The 20,147-nt window shown below is 42.7% G+C and overlaps 1 protein-coding gene across 10 annotated transcripts in view; it reads right to left on the bottom strand.

The window, feature by feature from the left end:
• Positions 1 to 20,147, bottom strand: part of LOC122573408 (agrin-like) — a 382,715-nt gene that overhangs the window by 245,753 nt on the left and 116,815 nt on the right. For 6 of the 10 annotated variants that reach the window (XM_043739722.1, XM_043739723.1, XM_043739726.1 and 3 more), the window contains exon 2: positions 12,935 to 14,454. The exons of 3 other annotated variants lie outside the window; for them this stretch is intronic. In XM_043739722.1, coding sequence (XP_043595657.1) covers positions 12,935 to 14,255 — 1,321 coding nt within the window. In that variant the 5' untranslated portion in view covers positions 14,256 to 14,454. Of the gene's footprint in view, positions 1 to 12,934; positions 14,455 to 17,300; positions 17,361 to 20,147 lie in introns of all 10 variants that reach the window. One more of the 10 variants, XM_043739720.1, reaches the window with a different exon arrangement.

The following is a 20,147-nucleotide window of genomic DNA, read 5'->3' on the forward strand; positions in this document are numbered from 1 at the left end:
AAAACGAGTTCTCGTTGCCACGCCTATAATTGTTTCTTAATTGAACTCGTTCGTCCATTTCCACGATATGTCTAATCGAACGGTTTCCTAATAGCCGGCCGCACGTAGAAGCGCGTCCGTTAGTTAGAAACGCGAGAGGAAACATCATGGAAATTGTTGCAAATTTTTAATAAATATTTTCGTTAGCGCGCTGTATCCCGATGCCTGGTTACGGGACCTGCAACGGAAGTATGTTTCGCGAAACAAGCAACTACATATTTTCCAGACTTTAACAAATGAGAACAATAACGCTTTGTGCGCCTGACGCCTCATAACAATATCCGCAAATATTCCTAGTTAAGCAACTTTTTAATGAAAGCGTTTTCACGAAACATGGCTACTAGGGATAGATTAATTTTTCAACAAGGATTTTTTCCCCAAAGGTTTTAGCAAACGATCCAGAGAAATCGCAAATAAAACCACTTTCCCCTGTACTTACCACTTTTTTCAATGAAGTATATTGCAGGATAAAACACGAGAAGGGAAATGTTTTAAAATTCAGTAGAGAATATGAGGACCAAAATTAACCTTTGATTCAGATTTACATTGGTAAAATGTACTACTTTGAAACGTAATTACATTAATCTATGCAGCAGAATACTCCTTTCGAATTGTACTTGAACATTTTATAGATAGAAATCTATCTGATACAATCACGTATGCATTTTCGTATTTAGTGTAGGTACACAAATTTTCAACGCGACCCATTTTATTCCTCTTTTAAATCGACTCTATTGGAAGGCGATGTCGTATTATTTTGAATTCTATTTATTTCTTCATTCAAAAGAAACTCCGATCAATAATTACTCTCTATTCGCTTTTCATATATTTCTTGACTATCGTCAAAGTAGTCAATATCGTTCACAATCGCGCTGCTCGTTTCTCCTCTTAGTCAACGTTATGTGAAAGGGAAAGCAAAAAGTCAGAGAAATACCGCGCGCAGGCAAGTTCCTGAGCAAAAGACATCCTCCCTCGCTTATGAAAAATTACCTAGAGATGCAAAGAAGTCTTCTACCATAGAAAGGCTAATAGAAGTAGACCGCGCATGCGGAACACATGGACGAGTTCGCTCAGCTTTGCAAGGGTTTCGTGCACTTCGTGCCACGCGGCACTACGAAACCGACGATATGTATGCAGCCCGTCTCTATGAGAAGTCGTACAGGCCGATATCGCGCCGATATCCCCCTTTCTCGTCCTCTCTGCGACTAGACTGCGGGTTGACACACATGGGAAACACGTGTTGCCACTCCCACAAACCGACGGATAACACAGTAGCAGCCACGATCAGCCACATACATAGACGTGCGTGCGCGTGATTACATTCGCGTGGAAGCTTCAATTTTTGCTTATCCTTAAGAGAGGGAAAAGATATTGTAATTTCTTCGTATCTTTATTTTCTATAATTGCCTCTATCGTCTCTGAACTGAATTAAAGGTACGGGGTCTAGACAATGATTTTTTTCATCTACTATAAAGGTAGACGCTAAAATTAGTGTAAAATAAATTAATTATATTTTGATTGCGATTGTCCTCGAATGGAAGAATGAAACGCTGGCATTTGAAATAAGAAATATTTGTTACGTAAATGGGAAGAATATAGGTACGAAATCTGATTTATCGTTGGGATAGTCAGGTCAGGCAGAGCAGAGTTTCTCGATATTTCGAAATTTTCCAATTTTTCCCGGCACCTCGGTCGTCCTACATACGACGAAACTTTCTCTCAACTTGCCGGTTCTAAAGAAACTTATCAAACCGAATCAGAGCGTACACAGATGGACAGTAAAGTTCAGGATGATCTGAGAACTAGATAACCATGCGAAGTCTGAAAAATTGGCAATGTCTGGTAAGCCAGTGGCTTGCCGGCACTATATTCGCTTCGTCTGTAACAAGCCGGAAAGTGTGTCAAAAGTCGCGACAGAGGAACAGAGGGGATAATGGTGTTTCCGTTCGCGCGACATTCACTGAGTTCAACCGGGGGTAGACTGTAATTTCAGAGATGATTTGTCCCCTCGAGCTGACGTTTGTATCACGTTGGAAAACTTTACGATTCGACGAGCAAAAATTGATGAGAACATCGGCGAAGGAAAATGCGATGAGGCAACTCCCTCCCTCCCACCAACTGGAGGGACGAATGTTCGTGGAAAAATTGTTATTTTCGCGGTGCCATCTAAATCGAAAGGATTTACAGCTACGTGTAAACCGGGCATCTCGTATAACGAAGCTATTTTCGAAAGAATTTCACGCGTCGTGCTCGCAGACGCGATATTTCATTCTCCTTTTTTGCATTCGACAGCAACGCCCGAGGTACACCAGCCGTGAGAGAGCGGCCGCCGGAAATGGCGGTGAAGCACTTTCGATTTTCCGTTTCCTCCATTCTGTATACGAAGCTGAAGACGAAATGCGTATACCGTTGGTTCCCTTATTTTTTTTTCTCTTTCGTCTTCTTCCTCTCCCCAATAAACCGATATTTGTCAAACGCTATGCCAGAGAAAGAATTTGCCGCCGGAACAAACATCTCTTCTTCACTTTTATAATAACTTTGCTCGAATATAAATAACGAGTAAGTGCATCTACGCATAATGGAAATGTTAAATTCAGAAGGGTTTTTATTTTCGAAGATAGAGATTATTAGCAAAGTCGATGTCAATGGTTGTACTTAGGTTGCAAGGAGAGCATAGAACGCACTAATCGAGATCGGTTTAATCGATACACTAATACCAACCGATAATATTGACAGAAAGTGAGATATGTACATACGAGAATTTGGCGAACAGTGATGTGGCCTGAGCTGGCTAAACCTAAGGTTCACGGAAATCATCTCTGTCCCTATTACGAGAGCTCTACAGCTATGTCCAACGCTTTCCGACCAAAATTGCCCGCGTGTACTGCTTATCTGCAGAGAATGGGATTTAAATTGTCTGATTCATTTTCGCGGAATCTGCGATCCATTCTATACGAGATAAATAGACATCGACTGTAATTACTGTATCTCACGCAAATAATTGTATAATTTGCTAATTAAAATAGCTTAAATTAAATTACTTTCAAAATGCAACGATTCCATACAATGGCTCGTTATTATTCATTTCGAATTATTGCAAGTTATAATTTTATCTATGTTGAAGTGGTCACCACTTCTAAGAGAACTCTACATCTGGCCTTTTTAGTTTTCTCAAGCGCTGAAGCCATCGACAGCGTATAGGCAAAAGACTGGGACGAAGGCAGATCATAAACAGTAGACGTTGGCTTCGGGGTTTTCAGTTACAGGGTAACACTGCTGGATCTGGACCAACTCAAATTATATTCCCACTTGCACTTACACTTTTGTATTTAAAATATATCTTCTACCTTACAATTTATCCACGCGTTTCTCCCTCTTTATGCATCTAATAACCTTAACAATTTATACACATTTTTTAAAGAATAACTAAGTGCGAGGCACTGCAGTGAAATAGACAGACAGTGTGTATTTTGAATAAATTCTTATAATCATGGCATATCTATAAACATGAAATCGAATATATTTCTCTACAAATGGACAGAGATATTTGAAAATCCTGGACTGGCGTAAGTCTCTGCTGAATGCGAGAGGACAGCCATAAAAACGTATAATTCACAAAGCAAGGTTTTCGTCGTTCTACGTTTACCAAACTTTTTCAAACGCGCAGGATGAAGCAAGACGAAGCGTCGGACCGGTCGGAAGTCGACTCGTTACTTCTCTAAACTCAAACGACAACGGGAAAGCGTAGAAAAGACCGTTCGATCGGGGCCATTCGCGTCGGGGATTGATTCTCGCGATATTTCAGGGAAAACTTTGAACCGATCAAGCAACGGCGAAAAATGAAGAAAGTTTCCTTTCCAGATTCGTACTCACGTCCTTCGTAACTGTGCCCACGTGCACGGTATACTTGTCCCGATTCTTCGTCTACGTCTTTCTCTCGCAATCATGCTCGCGAATCAGTTTCGAAACATTTACACGTACAGCGTTCGTTCTAAAAATGTGGTTTTATCGAGGAATGCAGCGCAATCTAAAATAATTCAGTAGATTTCACCACAAGAAACTTTAATTTCCTCTTGGAAAATGTACTTTTTCGAAGAAATTACTATAACTTGCCATGGAAATCATACTATTGTAGATGCGAACGGCACCAAAGTGAATTACATAAACTAGATAATTTCGGTAAATCCCGAAGTTCTATAACAGTCGTAAGTTTATATCGCACTACATTCGTCATTGTTGAGCTTACATGATTCCCGTCTACTCGGAAATTCCATTAAGCCGTCCGCAATTAGCCGTGACAACAATAGACACTGATGGTATTAGGCTCGTGTCGCTAATAATTGAAATTGTATCTGGTTGACACCGTGTTCCACGATCGGCCAGACTACGTTATTTCGTTATAGCAGCTTTTGCTTACTCAACAGAATTGGAAAACATACTACATGATCAAATGAACGCGTAGAACGATGAAACAATACATATCGTGGAGTGGGTTAATGATATTTGTGTGCTCAGATATTCTACTGCGGTATAACAAATTTTCGTTCCAAGTTATTTCAGTAGGAAAAACTTTCGGCTGATATTGCATTCCCATGTTGTCCTAAACCTCCAATACTATTTTGTTATATAACAAAATTACAAATTCTTACTCATAGATCCATATAAAATACTTAGTGAAATAAGCAAAACAGCGAAACGGAAATACTTTAAAGCACCTGCTCTCGTAATTCAGAATTGATATACATTTTTCAAGAAGTAGATCGGCAAATAATCACTCGAAACTCAAATTCTATTCCCGGGAAAACAAGGAAAGAACGAAAGAAAAGACAAAAATTGGCACTGTGGAGTTAAGCTTAAACGAGAGCAAGTACGAAGCAGAAATTTCAAAGTTACGAGAAACTTGGTGCCTACGAGTTCGACCCCTTTAATAAGCTGCACCTCGTCCAGGTTCGCGTAGTTTTTCCGAAGAAATTTTAAACGGCAACGGAATGGCAGTTACCAGCGCCAGGAGGAAATGGCGCGGAAACGCCCTTCCATGAGAGTCGCAAAGGAAAGAAGCGAAAAGAAAGAACACGACAGCGCGGCATTTATTAAATTAAACGTCAGCTTCCCTGACAGGGCTTTTCCAGAGAGTCCTCTTTAGCGACCAACTTCCGTTCTATTTCTTCCTGTAGAAACGTGAAAGCTGACCGTGTCGGATCGCTGTTACTACACAATTTTTAGTTGCCCTCCTCGTTTTCGTCGCTAGTTTATCTCTTTCAAACGTATTTAAATATTTCAACTATGCGAAGCGGAGAATCCTCGGTGGTCTGTCTGTTCAGAAAATGGTACAGTTCAAATTGAAAAACAATTAAATAGAAAATATAGAAACATTTTGTTATTGACTAAACAGTTCGTGTCCAGAGTATTTAGCATTCAAAGGATTAAAGTTACGCATAGCAACGTGGTATACGAGCACGTGATACGACAAACAATGACGGGGAAACGGTGTAGCTTTCGCGTAATATGAAAACTATTGGATACAAGTAATCGCGACAAAACATTGGAGGATTCACGACGGAAATGATCCTAGAAAGGACTGTCGGGAGCTTCTTGCCGAGACGACGGGTGATACGGTCGGCTTTTTCTCGTCAGGAAAGTTTTCGAGTTTCTCAAAGCTCTGCGACGGATTGGGGACGGCGCGTAAGCGACCGGTCACGAGGACTGTAATGGAGCAGCAGGGGCTGTGCACAGGCACGAGAAGAATGAGGGAAAAGAAAAGAGGAAACGGAAAGGAAAGTAAGAGAACAGCGACGAGGAGTTAGCGGGATTTATCGGTCTCGGACTTATTAACTCCTACGGCGAAGTTAACATTAATCTTGACTCGAACTCGGTAACTCGCGAACAATCCCGATCGCCGCCGATTGCTGCGACCTTTTTCCCTATTGGCTCTTCCCTTTCTGTTTCCCCTTCTGTGTCGAAGAAGTCAGTGATCTTGGCGAGACCGATAGAAAGCTACTTGTCGGTGGTCCTGCGATTTTACCTTGGATTTATAGCGAGCCGATATTTTTAACGCGATTGCGTAATGCTCAGAACCGTAGAAACGATTTATGATATACGTGGTTCTTCGTTTTTACTCAGGCGATGATAAGCTTTTCTAAAATGTTCAAAGATAATTAGAAAATGATTTCAATAAAGAAGCACTGATAAGCTACTGTATAATTCTCGATAATTTCTTTGAATCGTTGTAAAAACGAAAGCATCGCGTTTCGAGCACGATCCGCGTGACAAATTCACTTGTCAAAATATCGTTGCAAGTTCTAGTCGGCAGGCTGCAAAAAGGTTCGTCGTCCTTTCTATGGCGTACTCGTTACACCTTCTACATATTTTGTGCAGTAACTCTGCTGTTTTATAAAACGCTTCTATGAATATAATCCGGTATGAACCGTCACGGATATTATACGTAATACTCGCCGGCAAGTTGCCGAATCGTTTGCCAGTTTAACATCGTTTCTGCGCTAGAACTTTCTACGGCAATAAGAAACTTCTCAGCCGATGCGCTTCTGTATTCGGGGAAAACGAAAGAAGGACGATAGGGATCGTATTATCGAAGAAACGCGTAACTGCTCGCGAGAAACCGTATCGCGATCGTTTCTCGTCGGAGAATTCTCAAGTTCCTGACAGTCGTGTACAGTCCAAATATACCAGGCAACGATTCCCATAGAAGTGGAAAATCGTATTCCTACTTTCTTTAGATCGTGTATAGTACATATCCCGTTTCGTTGTTCCACAGCAGTGTGAATTAAAGAAATTTATTGCCACGGTGTTCCTTTTAAATTTACGAAGCTGAGAAATTGAATCTTTACTTTATTCTACAATAATTTATCGTATTCTTGGTAAATTCATTTTTAGCGTGGATCTTTCTTGATCCCAACTAGAGATCGATGACTCGACACGTCCTCATCTTAACAATCAGTCGACTCAATTACCATACTTAGGAAATATCCGCAAATTCTACTGGATCTCCGTGCCATAACAATTTCCGTGAACGTCAATTCTTTTCAACATCAAGAACAGATCTTCCATAACAGAAAGTTCAACGAAACTTCCACCCTCATCCTTGGGTACGCGTGGCTTGAATTTCACATTACTCTGAACAGCCTCGACTTTTCCAGGTTGCAAGTGAGAACACTTGATGGCCGTGCAATTACGAGCGGTTACGGAACGTTTATCGCTCGGAGAGTGAAATTTCACGATGGCACGCGTGCAGGCTTTCGTTTCTTCCTCGGCTATTCCGTAAAACGCGGTCCCGGCTCGGCAAGGCGCGAAACAGCGTCGCTCGCAATTTTCCTGGCAACCGAGGATCCAATTTCGTCCGTCGGCTGCTTCTCGCTCGACATTCCCGTCTCGTTGCCCTGGACGCGTCGCGTCGTCGAGGAGCCCGATGGCCTCCGAGCGAAACGCGTGCGTTACCAACGGTATCAATGGCAGGATACAATTTTCTCACCAGCTGACAGCCAAGTAAGAGGATTGACGGCCGCCCGAGAGCGGGAAATTCCAACCGATAGACCGGTTTTCGCGGATTTTCAGTAACACGTGTCACTCCCCTTGATTAATGACCATCCACTCTGCTCTTTATACCTTACCCTCTTGATACCGATTTTTAGAGAATTCGCGAACAGTCGTGTTATTAAGCTTCCAAGCACGCGTTGAAACAAAGAACCGGAGCAAGTTATGGCAGATATTTGCTTGATTGAAAAATGTGAATGATGATGGAGTCTTCGACCGTTTGATGGATATCTAGCGACATATAAACTGGTTGGGACAAGGAACAAGAAAGCAGCGATAAATATTCTTCGAGATTTAGAGAAGTTGCTTCCGCTATACGTCGGACATAGTTCACGCGCGTAGTGTCACATTTTCACATCAGAAACTTTGTAGTTCGACTACATCCTCTATCTGGAACTGCCATTCTCAGATATCTGGCATACCCTTAGAATTCTAGGACGTACAAAGAATTTGAAGAAGGTTTTCGTTCGAGAAGATCTTTAAATTTATCCGTCATATTTACGCTTGTTCGAAAGTTCCAACCTTGTATATATTCCGTCCCGTAACATAGCAGGTAACTGGAATCCTTGCGTTTCCACTTTCAATAACGCAAATACGTTTATGAAGATATTTCAGCGTAGTATAAGAAACAATGGATTACGTTTAATTCAGTACTACAACGACGTGTATCGTATCTTGGAAAGTTATTAAAATCCAAGCACGGTATTTGTAGCGGTCGAATCTCTCTGTGAATAGGGATAGCGAACGTGTTAATACACGTTATAATTTCCTACTCTCGGTGTATAGTTCAGAAGGATTACCGGCATACCACGTGAAACCTTTCCCGCCATCGATATAACAAAGTTTAGCCTAGGTCCTGCAACAACGTAACACGCGTTCATCAAAAGCGGTGGTGAATTGATCGAAAAAATGGAGTCAAAGTTTCAGTTGAACGGCGATAATCCGAAAAGCAATTACAACGTCGTCGAACAAGCCTGATCCCGAGGGCCAATGTTAAAATCGGTTTACCCGGTCGTCTCGTAAACTGTTCGTCCCGGCACCACGATATAGCAAGTTTGACGAGACCTTCCGGCATTAAGGCCGCGTACACACTGAACGACATCGCGTGCTATGGGCAAAGTCCTTGTAATTTATGTGGAACAAACGCAGCGGAGTTTACTGGCGGGCTCATAGCCCGCCGGATAAGGAGCAGATGAGATATCTCCGGCCTTAATATGATCGGCGACGCCCTTAATCCCAAAACCCTGAGCCCACCTCGAAGCCTTGCTGCAAGGTTGCCTGAGAATGAGGACGAAACGCGCTGGAATCGCGGGAAACGCTCATAAAGGCAGATGCGAACACGTGCCTTACATACTAAATCCTCATCCTGCGCCAAAGCTTCTCGACGCCGCATGCCGCACGACGTAGTGCTGCCGCATATATACCAGGTGTCTCTAATTTCATCGCGTCCGACGCTCTATCCTCGACTAAAGAGATTGACTCGGTCGAGATTGAACTTCCTTCGTCATCCGCGACTTTGGAGAATTCGCGTGAGATGGGAAGATAAGAAAATTCGGATGCGAAGTCCCGAATGATGATTTTCAAGGGCCCATTTCCGTGATCGATGCATACAAGTCACCCTTAATTTAGGTGCAGACGTAAAACAGAGCTTACGATTTAACTCATTGCCTCGTACGTTGCACGAAGTACAAGACTGATGATATTAACGAAGTCGGATTACGGGACTATTACGATTGCAAAATACAGCGATCTCTCGACATGTTGCGCGCCAAATTAACGAAGAGCAGCTAAACGTTTAAATAGCACACAGTTACTACAAAGCGAAGATAAACGTGAGTCGATGGAATTTGAAAGGCGGCCGCGATTGAGCTATATGACACACCATTTCATATGGAATTAAAGCGAGAATTTTATAGTTATGCTTGACGATTATGGCACACAGTATTTTTCAAATTAAGCGCTTATCATCCGTGTTGTTAATAACTTGATTCGTGACATTTTATCCCTCTGTATTTTTAAGAAAAGATCTACTTTTTCGCAAGAGATAGACATTTGTACCCCGAGTGTCTACGCGTTATAATAAAATAGAGCGACTCTGTCAACTTCGAGTTGAAAGGTTCGTCGCAAAAGGGGTGATAAAATTTATGCCTTGTCATATAACAGTATCGCCTATCTGTGTCGCGTATCAACTCGTAACACAAATCTTCCTCGGTTCAACGACGCATGATACATTTCGCTGCGATTCGTCAGTGTCTGAAAATCCTTGTAAATTACAACTAACTCCGGCGAACAAATCGAATCTTTATCAAACATCATCCAACCAAATTGCCCTTCCATCGTACTCGCACCTGCTCGATAAACATATTGATTCTCCGTAATGAAATATAACCGATTTCACCAACGATTCCAACACTATGGAGCTTGGTTTAAACAAACGACAAACCAGAAGCGCATCGACGCCACGTAAAAGACACCTGCGTCGACTGTTGGTTTGGCAATTATCACGGAATTCTATGAGACCGACTCGATATCCGAATAGTTTGGTGGCGCGAAACGACGCGCCGCGACGTCGCCGGTTAAATCGAATTTCCGAAAATCCCGACCGAAAATACGACGTTCGACGAGAGCGGTTGACGATCACGGAGGGGTGGGTGAAGGTGAACGAGTTGCCTGGCGTTCGACGAATTCCTACGCCGTTGCTCGCAGTAAATGTATTGTCCCCTGGACAATGCAATGGCTGATTGCGAAGCGGTCGGACGAAAACTTGACCCGAAAATAAACCGAATCGCTCAAACGCCCTGTCGGCTGCTGCCAAATGCAGCCACTCGGAATAGTCGAGAACAGGAGGGGCGTCTGCTACCGACCCTCCTTTTCAACTTGCTATTTTTCCGGTCTTCTCGTCCAGGGACAGAGAGCCTTCTCTCTGTTCGTTGCATGCGGTCATCGTTCGTCGAAAGTACCGACGCGATACCGCTCGGAAATCGCAAGGGAAAACGTCCATGCTCGATGCCTCCTGGCCACTGTGTGAAAAATCTCTCTCTCTCTCTCTCTCTCTCTCTCTCTCTTTAGTTTCCTCTCCTCTTCTCAACGGCGGCATTTCGTTTGCTCGCCCTCTCGCTTTCATTGTTCCCGATCGACGTTTGCCGAATCGAACCGACGGCTCCGAAAACACCAGAGAAGAGATTTTAACGAATGACGCACGGCCAAACAGACACCTAACGTAGATATGTAGAAATAATAAAACGCAAAAGAGATAGTGCAATAAATTATAATATATCTACGATAATAATTTTTGTGGAACTACCCTATCTGTGCATAAGAACGGATACTCAAACGTAATTGGTCGAATCAGTGATTTAAAACGGGTAGCTAATTATAATGAGAGAACACGTATGAACCTCGAAATGAGGCATTTATTTATTTTTCCATTGTGAAACTCAGAAAGTCCTGAATCCATTCTTGTATTCGACAATAAAATCTAATAAAGTATGCTCTGTCAAAATATTTGCAAGCAATGCCAAATATTTGTACGTTCTACGTACACATGCGTTATAGGAAATGAAAGAATTACCTGCACTCCTTAAATTTTAATCTACGACTAAATTATACTCGCACACACAAATAAATATTCATACCACTTGTAGCGTTCGTTGATTAATTTAATGAAAATGTAATTTAGATAATTGATAATCACAATCCTGTGTTATATGCTTTGAATTATTTTCACGAGTAACCAAGGAAGTTATTAATTATTGACTACACTAATTGAACGATATTAAATTATATATTGTTATCAGCATCGTTCTACATGCGCTTTTAAACCGTAATTGAATTCCGAATCAAAACATAGAACAAACGTCATTGGTGAACGACGAGCTGGTTCAAAATGAGTCAGTTTATATTCCTCTAGAGAGCACAGCATGATGCCGGTTCCCGGGCGTGTTGCTATCTCGTAAACGAGCAAGGAAAGATGTCCAATGATTCTCCTGACATCTGTTTTCTCTCACCATCTTACACGTTTACTACGTACGTGCCTTACAGTCGAATAAATTTTGATCGCAACTAAATAATATCTACTTCTTTTAAACATATGACCATCAAAGAACGAGTTACACCTTCTTTCGAATGGTAAAAATTATCTTTTTTAAATATAATATAAATTTATATTTTTTTTAATATTTTTCAAACGATTTATATCGTATCTATCGTTCTATATAATTTCTATCATTGCCACAATATTCCCAATCTAACGCGAAATCATTAAATTTCAAATGCTTTCAGGTAAGTACTCGGAGCGAGTAACGAATAAAAGCGTAGTTACACAGGCAGTAACTAAGGAGGAAAATTTTCCAAAGAATCTGACAAAGTGCTCAAAAATCGTTTCCAAGTCCGACAACTGCGTCGAAAGGAAAATTTAATACATTTCACTCGGTGCGGTGTCCCGTACATCGTGCGTCCGAACATTCACTGTGGAGCAAAATGGATTCCCAAGGTGTACGTCACTCTTGTCCACCTCTATTCTTTAAACCCTCTTCTTCCATTTACCGTTCACATTGTAATTCCGACCGAATAGTTTCGCTAGTGGCAAGTCCGTACGTGCCGGGCATGTCAAATTCGATATATAAAACTGGCTGGGAGACAGCAACCGTTCCGGCTTAACGTATCGTCAGCACGTGTCGTCGACGTCGCTGTTGCCGTCGTCGTCGCCGTCGTGATCGTCGTCGCCGTCCATTATTATGGCGGTCACATGGACGACCGTAAATAATTGGTATCGGATGCTCATTAACTAAATGGCCCTTTGGTATCGGTTGGACGCGAAATGAAGAAACGAAATAACGGGAAACGAAAGAAAAAGAACATCCGCTATCGAAGCAGACCTACTATTAGCAGGCGTTCCAACAACGAGAAGAGTCTTTGTAGCCATCGCCGAGAAAACTTTGCTAATTTCGTATCCTTCTTTAACAAAGCTTCTCCGTTAGCTAGCGGCATTCGTTTTCCCTGGAACGTGACCTATAACTTTAAATGACTCTCATCGTTTCTAAAATAAATGTACAGGCACAAAGAAAGCAACTGGTTCGAGTAAACATCACGGTGAAGAAGGAATGTGAACAAGAATCCCGATTCCTTCAAGATACCGCTGTCTTTATCGTACTAAAAATATTCTCGTTACGTTCTCGGTCGTAAATATAAGAAATTCCTGGCTACTGAGACTCTTCGCGTTTCGGAATCGTATCAAGCGATTCCGAATATGTTCATAATGCAAACTATGTATCCATTTGGAAATCCTTGTAAAATATAAGCCCGATAGGATAGAAATTAGCGAAGAGATATAAGTAAAATGACTCACAGTTTAGATAGAGTAGAATTCCAGCGACGAACACGAAGATAACAACAAGAAGGACCAAAAGGAGTAACAGTATGGTAGGCCTGCACCAAGGATTCCCGACGACTTCCGTTTGCCTGCCATCCTTGCCACGTTTCTGGTCAATGACGCTCGACTCTCCGCTAACATTCACTACTACGCCCTTGTACGGATACTGTGGCGTCTTTTTCTCGGCCAAGAATCCATGATCGTCCTCGGGATCCGAATAAACGCCGTACGCCTCGAAATTGTTCTTCCTGTATCCGTTCATCTTTTCCGCGTTTGTCTCCTCTTGATCCTGAGTCTTTCTAGCGTATGCGGCAGACGAAGAGGAGCCCAATTCACCGATCTTCAACGTTTGATCGTACGATTTATCTTGATACCTAGAGGACGAAGAACCGTCGTACTTGGCCCTCTCGTAACTCTTCGAGCTGGTCAACTCGTACTTCGAGTCGTACGGCTTGCCACCGGTTTCGTAAGCCTGTTCTTCGTACTCGTACGATCTAGGCTCGTACGATTTACCCGTTTCGTATCGCGGCAGTGTCCCGTACATCTTACTGACAGAGTGATATTTACTTTCGTATTTTCTGCCGGAAAGGTCTTGCTGCGCGGCGCAAGACAACTCGTAAGCAGAATCGTGCGTCTTCACCCCGGATTCATAGCCCTTTGACGGAGTCGGCTCGTACACTTTGCCCGAATGATGATGGTGATGGTGATCTTTCTTCGGCTCGAGCTTCAACGTTTCTTCCGCGTATCTAGACGCGTACTCGTAATCTGTTAAATCTCTCGAGTATCGCCTACCACCTGCCTCCTGAAGTTCCGTAGGATAAGTCCTGCTGAGCTTCTGGGCATCGCTCCTCTCGTACGGCGCGTCCAAGTCTGACTCCTGATACGTTCTCTGATCCCCCCGACGATCATACCTCAGGTTATCCTCTGGATAAATTCTGTTATCATATCGGTCAATATCCTCCCTGTCGTATGGCTTTCGCTCGTAGCTTCTGTAACCCCTGCTCGACTGATCGTGGTAGCCCTGCTCATACGGGGGCAACCCCGATGCCGACTGGCCATCCTGATACGGCTTAGAGTCTTGGTACTCGAGGTACCGGGAGGATCTACGCTCGCTACCATAGTCCATCGAGCCTTCGACCACGTTTGGCAGTTTGCTGCTTAAATTCTCACCGGTTCCGGTGGACAACGCCTGGCAGGTCTCCGCATGCTCGACTAAATTAGGCAGCCTCGATAACGAGCTACCTGGTGTGTTCTCCGTCAGGTCGAGCTTCAAACCGTTGCTGCTCGTCCTGCGCATTTTCAGAAATTCGCATGTTCGATCTCGAGCGACGAACGACCGCGACGACCGCTCGTGTTGCTCGATCGACTACGACTCGCGCGCGACTCGTTCTAAATCCCTTTTCGTTACATCGACGGAGAAGTCATTTCGGACGCGATTAACGCGCTTTCGTTGTTGGACGAAGCGTAGGTGTTAGTGGGGGTGAGTTACAGAGAATCTGAAAAGAAGAGAAAAGAGAGGGGTTAGTGAATTAGTTGGAGTATTAGTAGGATCGATAGATTTGGCGTTTTTGGTATATTTGTTAGACCAGTGCGAATGTCTTATCGTTCGTTGGTACGATGAACGAGAAACTAAATTTTGCCAAAGATTTTACCACGAATGGTATGAATCTTTCCAACCACTTGATAATATATTCAAGCGTTAAATTACAGATAAACGTTAATCGTGGGTTTCGTTCGTGTTAAGTTCATAAATATATGATAATATTAATTGCTTAAAGTGTACTGGCAACACCGCTGCATTCTAACAACTAATTAACTTCTAAGCTATAGATCACACCGTGGATATGCGAATATAAACAAAAGCTATAAATCTTTCCTACGTACGTCGGGATAATCGCCGCAAGAATCTTAGAATCCATAATCGTATCTACCACACTCGCAACGCGAATAAATATTTTTAATTGCGGCAGTGCATTCTAGAACTGCGGGTGCAAGTCGGATCAGCGGTTCGCCAAGCTCTTAGAGCGTGCTTATCCGTAGTCCGTTATCGATATGTGTATCTCAATACGGCGGGTTCGGGGCCGCAATATTCTGTAAGCGCTGCTCCAGACCACGATTACAGCCGTATGCTCGCTACCCCACGAATACTCGATATAACAATGACAACGATAATACTCGATCGTGCGTGACCGAAATGCAACGTTCGTTGTGGCAGACGATAATACCAGACTGGTATTCACACGCACTGTCCAACTCCCAAGGAAATTCAGATCCTGTGTGTCAAATCGAATCAACGTTTCGTCTCTTGTAACTGTTTCTCTCTGTCTAACGCGAGTGATTATTTTATGCGCTTCAACTGCAAACAGTGCTGCGTACGAATACTCATATTTCCAGTGGACTTGATATTTATTTATGCTTCTCAGTTTTAGAAATTTTCGCGAATGAAATATCACAGAACTGGATCAAAGTGGCTTTGAAAAGTTTTGAAATCAAACTTTAAAATGAAATGTACGAACGTAACGTTGGCTCTTAATGGATTAATCTTGTCATACAGTACTTTATTGGAAACTTTTTATTACAGACGACGTTATATACTACTGGCGATTGAAAGCAAATAAAAAAGTAATAAGACGACTGCAACTACGACAAATCTACTTTAGATGATTTATATCAACGATACACCTTCACGTAACAATTTCTAAATCAAACACACGGTTTGCTGATCGAAATTCACGAAAGAAAAGGCAGTTATCAAGCGGGGGCTGTGGGAGAGAGCAACGGGCGAGGCTCGATCGATAATTAATTAAGCATGATTGCGGAGGAACGACAAAATGTCACGTCTCATCGAAAGTTTCCGCGGCAGCCCTGGCAAGAATATCGTTTCGACGTAGTTGCGGCAACTTCTCAAGTAACGTACAATGAGAGCTCTGCAAACAGTGTCTCGTGAGGATGGCGTTTATCTTTCATTCGTACGTATCTTACGCGGAAGCCTCGCTCTCATTAATGTGTAATGGCGTAATCCCCTCCTGTCATAGAGACGCGACTCGTGGACCACCGATAAAACGAAACTTTGTTCCTTGACGTAATTGAAAATCTTTGATCGAGCCACGATTCGCCGGGATTTCAATCTGAATTATTTGATCGTCTCGCGTTCTAACGTGACCAACCGAGAGACGAATTCTTCGCGAAAACCATCACGTGCTTCGCCTCAAAATTAAAATCATTTTTTAACTTCCAAATTGAATTTTTTAACCTGAAAATTGGATGGTCGTCTTCGTTAATCGAAAAATTTTAGTTCGATATTGGAGGTTCGAGGAGTAGGAATTTATAATGTGTAACGTATTTATGAATTCACGTTATAAATTCGAAGTAAATCGAACGTAACGATATTTAATTTTTCATTTTCATAATCAATAGCCAATTAATTAATAGCCAGAAATAAATAACCTTCTGCCGATATTTTTAATATAATGCGATAAAAAGTCGTTAACCTGCTAACAGCTCGTTCATACGCATCGAAATAAGCACAACGTTCGAATATTCGTAAGTAGTATCAGTCCGTACGTGGCCAGACAAGATTGAAACGCCAACGTACCAATTATTCCGAGCTCGTGAAGTCAAACAAAACCAGTCGCCGATCGATCCACGTTATAATGCCGGTCGCATCTTCGCCGTAAAACGATCTTCGTCAACTAAACTGCAGTAATAAGTGCGACAAGGGCTCAAAGGAGATCGCCGTTCCGCATGTAAATACGATTAGTTCCGCAGCGTAACTTCATTTACGTATATTAAAAGCGCAGATAGCCCACTTTATGCAAACGACGACAGGATGGGCGTGGTGAGAGGAGAGCCAAGTCCCGAGGAGAGAACCTGGATAGGTGGAGAAGGGGGCTCGGAACGAAAACGGCAATGAAAAGAAAAAAGAAAATATTTTGCCAGGAACAATAAAAAATCAGGGAACCGACGGACCAAGGAGGAACAGTCGTCGGCGCAATGCCGTTTGCTGAATTCTGATTGTCAATCGCTAAATACTCCATTCGACATCCCCAGAGTCTTTAGCGGCTTTTCGCGCGGCTGATGATATTCGTTCGCAAAAAAGATACCCGCAATTACGAGCTGTCTCGTTATGAAAATATAACTGCGGCTAAAAATGGAATGTTCCGCTTCTCAGATCACGTTGCTTGTTCGGTACGCTACCGTACGACGTGAACGACGTCGATTTTTGCGTTCTTCTAATTTGTATTTGGTTCTTGATAGTGGAATATTTAGATGACAATTGTGCAATAAGCGAGAGTTGGTTGTTTGGAAGAATCGAGAGGAAAGCTGCTGATATATCACTTACGCCAGAGCTGTCCACGGGCAGAGCTCCTTACGCGGCTTTGTCCTCTTCTACCCGCGGCCACTAGAAGCACACAGATCAACGCATTTTCAGGCCAAGTTATGTTCGCTGATACACATGTTCTGGTAATAGAATTTATATCAAGACAGCTTCTTATATCATAGAGCTTAGCTTGGACAGCACTGACATATGCCATATACGCCACTACGTATTAACAATTTCAAAATATTGGAGCGAAAAGGAAGGAAGAGAAAAGCAGATCATACGATGCAGGGTGTTCAGGACGTCAGACATGCCAAACTAATATAATTATAGAATTTTTCGTTCGCCACGTTTAGATCCCTTATGCAACTACGGTTGGTCGATGATTATTGTCACGGAGGAACGTCGACCAGCTGCAACTATTCCACGACCGTACGTTCGGATTAGCAATGTCTCGCGGTGGACGTTTCGCTGTTGAATACCACCGCGCCAAAACTATTTTCACTAATGAAGCGCCGTTAAAACTTTCCCGATATGCCCTCCTACGAGGCTGGAAGTCTGGTGATTCCTTCCCGGACCAGTATATACCATTTGTCTGCTGTTCGATCGCCGGATATTCCAAAACTGCGCGCCAAATATTCCGGCTAATAATTGCGCTCACGTTACGACCACTCGATGTCGTCGGGATTATGTACCACTTTACCGAATCTTCCCTCAGTCGTACGATAGCTTCTGAAACCGATATTGCGTGCATCTCACTCCATCTTCCGTTTTCTCGTTTCCTCTTTCGAGAGCTGCTTATATGCTTAGGGTTGTAGACGAGAGCACGCTCGATTCGATAAACTGGCTTAGAAGGTATTTATAGAAGTTTCTGTTTAAAACGATAACGAATTAGCGAAGTAGACGTGTTGACCCGTTGATAGCGTAATAAAATAGAAAACCGTATCTTCAATTCACGGGCATTACCATAACAACATTCAACAATGTCTGTGCGACGAAAATATTGAATAACGCGAACAGTATGTAAAGCTACAAACTTTTAACCATTTCATACAACGGGACAACTGTGAACTGTTACATATCGACTAATCCGGACATACATGCATATTCATCTTAAAAAAATTAACAAGTAACAAATATTCAAAACCACGTCCCACTGCTTTTTCCAAAAGTGTTACCATCGTGAATTTGCATACAAAACACCATCGACCCGATCTTCTCCTCTCGTCGCTATTTTTATTCAATCCGAATACATTTACTTATCCCAGGCACCGCAGTTTTCCCACTAACATTACCGACATCGGTCGCCTTTCAATTTCGGATGTGCCGAACCGTTCGCTCAACGGCGAACGGGAACGACTTCAATAATTTCGGATAGTCGATTGCAAGAGCGTCATTTTCGATGGAAATTTCATAGTCAGCCAGCGGAACTTCCGGTTTGAAAGCGCCGGCTTCTTCCTGACGCTCGCTGCCATTCGCGCAAGCATTTTTCATGCATTTATTTGACAATTTGGCACGGTCCGATCGACTCGACCTCCAGCTCGACCTCCAACTCGACCCAAATCGGCTCCCCTTTCGGCGCACTCACAAAAACCGTTGAATTATTTATATTTTTTTCCGGTAGGTCGCAGTTGCACCGCGAGATGCAAATGTATCTACTTTTTTGTCGGCTCTTTGAATGCTTAATGCTGGGCCTGGCCGTGGTTGACGAGTCGCGATCGGTCAATGAGCGAAAGGATTCAAATGTATGACCGCGAACGAGCCGAAGGAATTCAAAGCACCGCTATCTCGCGATTTCTAGATTAATTATTGGTGTCTGCTGATTAAAAAGATAGTAAAGAACTCAACTTATCGTCGCGAGGTATTCTATCAGTGAAAATTCTGATAATCTACAGCTATGTAGTAATTATAATTCTTTATCGCTTTAATCTTTGTGAATATCGATGCAAATAGGAAGTAATATCGCACGTACTAATTCTTGGTCGCGGTTATTCGAGTTTCGCGAGTGTGAGTTAGTTCCTTTCAGAACGGCGTACCGACGGCCTAACAGCAGCGCAACTATAGCTTCGTCAGAGCTCTGATGACACACAGATACCAAACTACTGATACTGATACTAATGCATCACTCTGTCGTCAGAAGCTGATGAAGCTGCAACGTTGATGAAACATCGTCGGAATGCTGTTCGAAAAGGGCCGCAGAGTTTTCACGGGAAAGGCTCCGAAAGACAAGATCAACTTGCACGCCGGTGAAAGCCTCAAAAATCTAAATTTCGAGTAAAATACGCGAATGACGGGCTGGGAAAACGTTCCGATGTTCGATAAAACATTCGGTGAACTTTTATGAAAACGCATCGGCAGCATTTTTGGGACAATAACGAATAGAGTTTGCCAGTCAGATGTATTGATAAAAAAAGAAAGAAAAAAAAAATTGGGAAACACAGCACTCGTAAAAAAGTATACAGAATATAGAGAAATAAAAATGAAGGAAGGTACGAGTTATCGATACGTGCCTCGAAAAATAACTCGTCGACCGTAGTAAGCACGTTAATTGCCCGAATGATCAACGATAACCGGTTCAAGAAGGGTACGTTTCATTATCGAATCTGTCTGGTTGTCGGCAATGCGTCGATTGCAAACGATACCTCTTTATTCCTCGGTTGTCTATTCGTTTGAACACTAGCGTTTATGAAACTGCTATCCCCAGAACGGCTGGTTGTATAACACGTAATTAAACTGATGAACGGGACAACGATTAAACGTGGTCGAGGCTGATCGATCTGGATAGTCGTGTATGCGAGCTCGCACTGCCGGCAAAAGTTAATCGAAATTGGCAGACGTTGGCCGAAATTGATGAACACGGTGTATCAT

The sequence above is a fragment of the Bombus pyrosoma genome, linkage group LG12 (genome assembly GCF_014825855.1).
Source record: "Bombus pyrosoma isolate SC7728 linkage group LG12, ASM1482585v1, whole genome shotgun sequence".
In the NCBI taxonomy this organism is placed as follows: domain Eukaryota; kingdom Metazoa; phylum Arthropoda; class Insecta; order Hymenoptera; family Apidae; genus Bombus; species Bombus pyrosoma.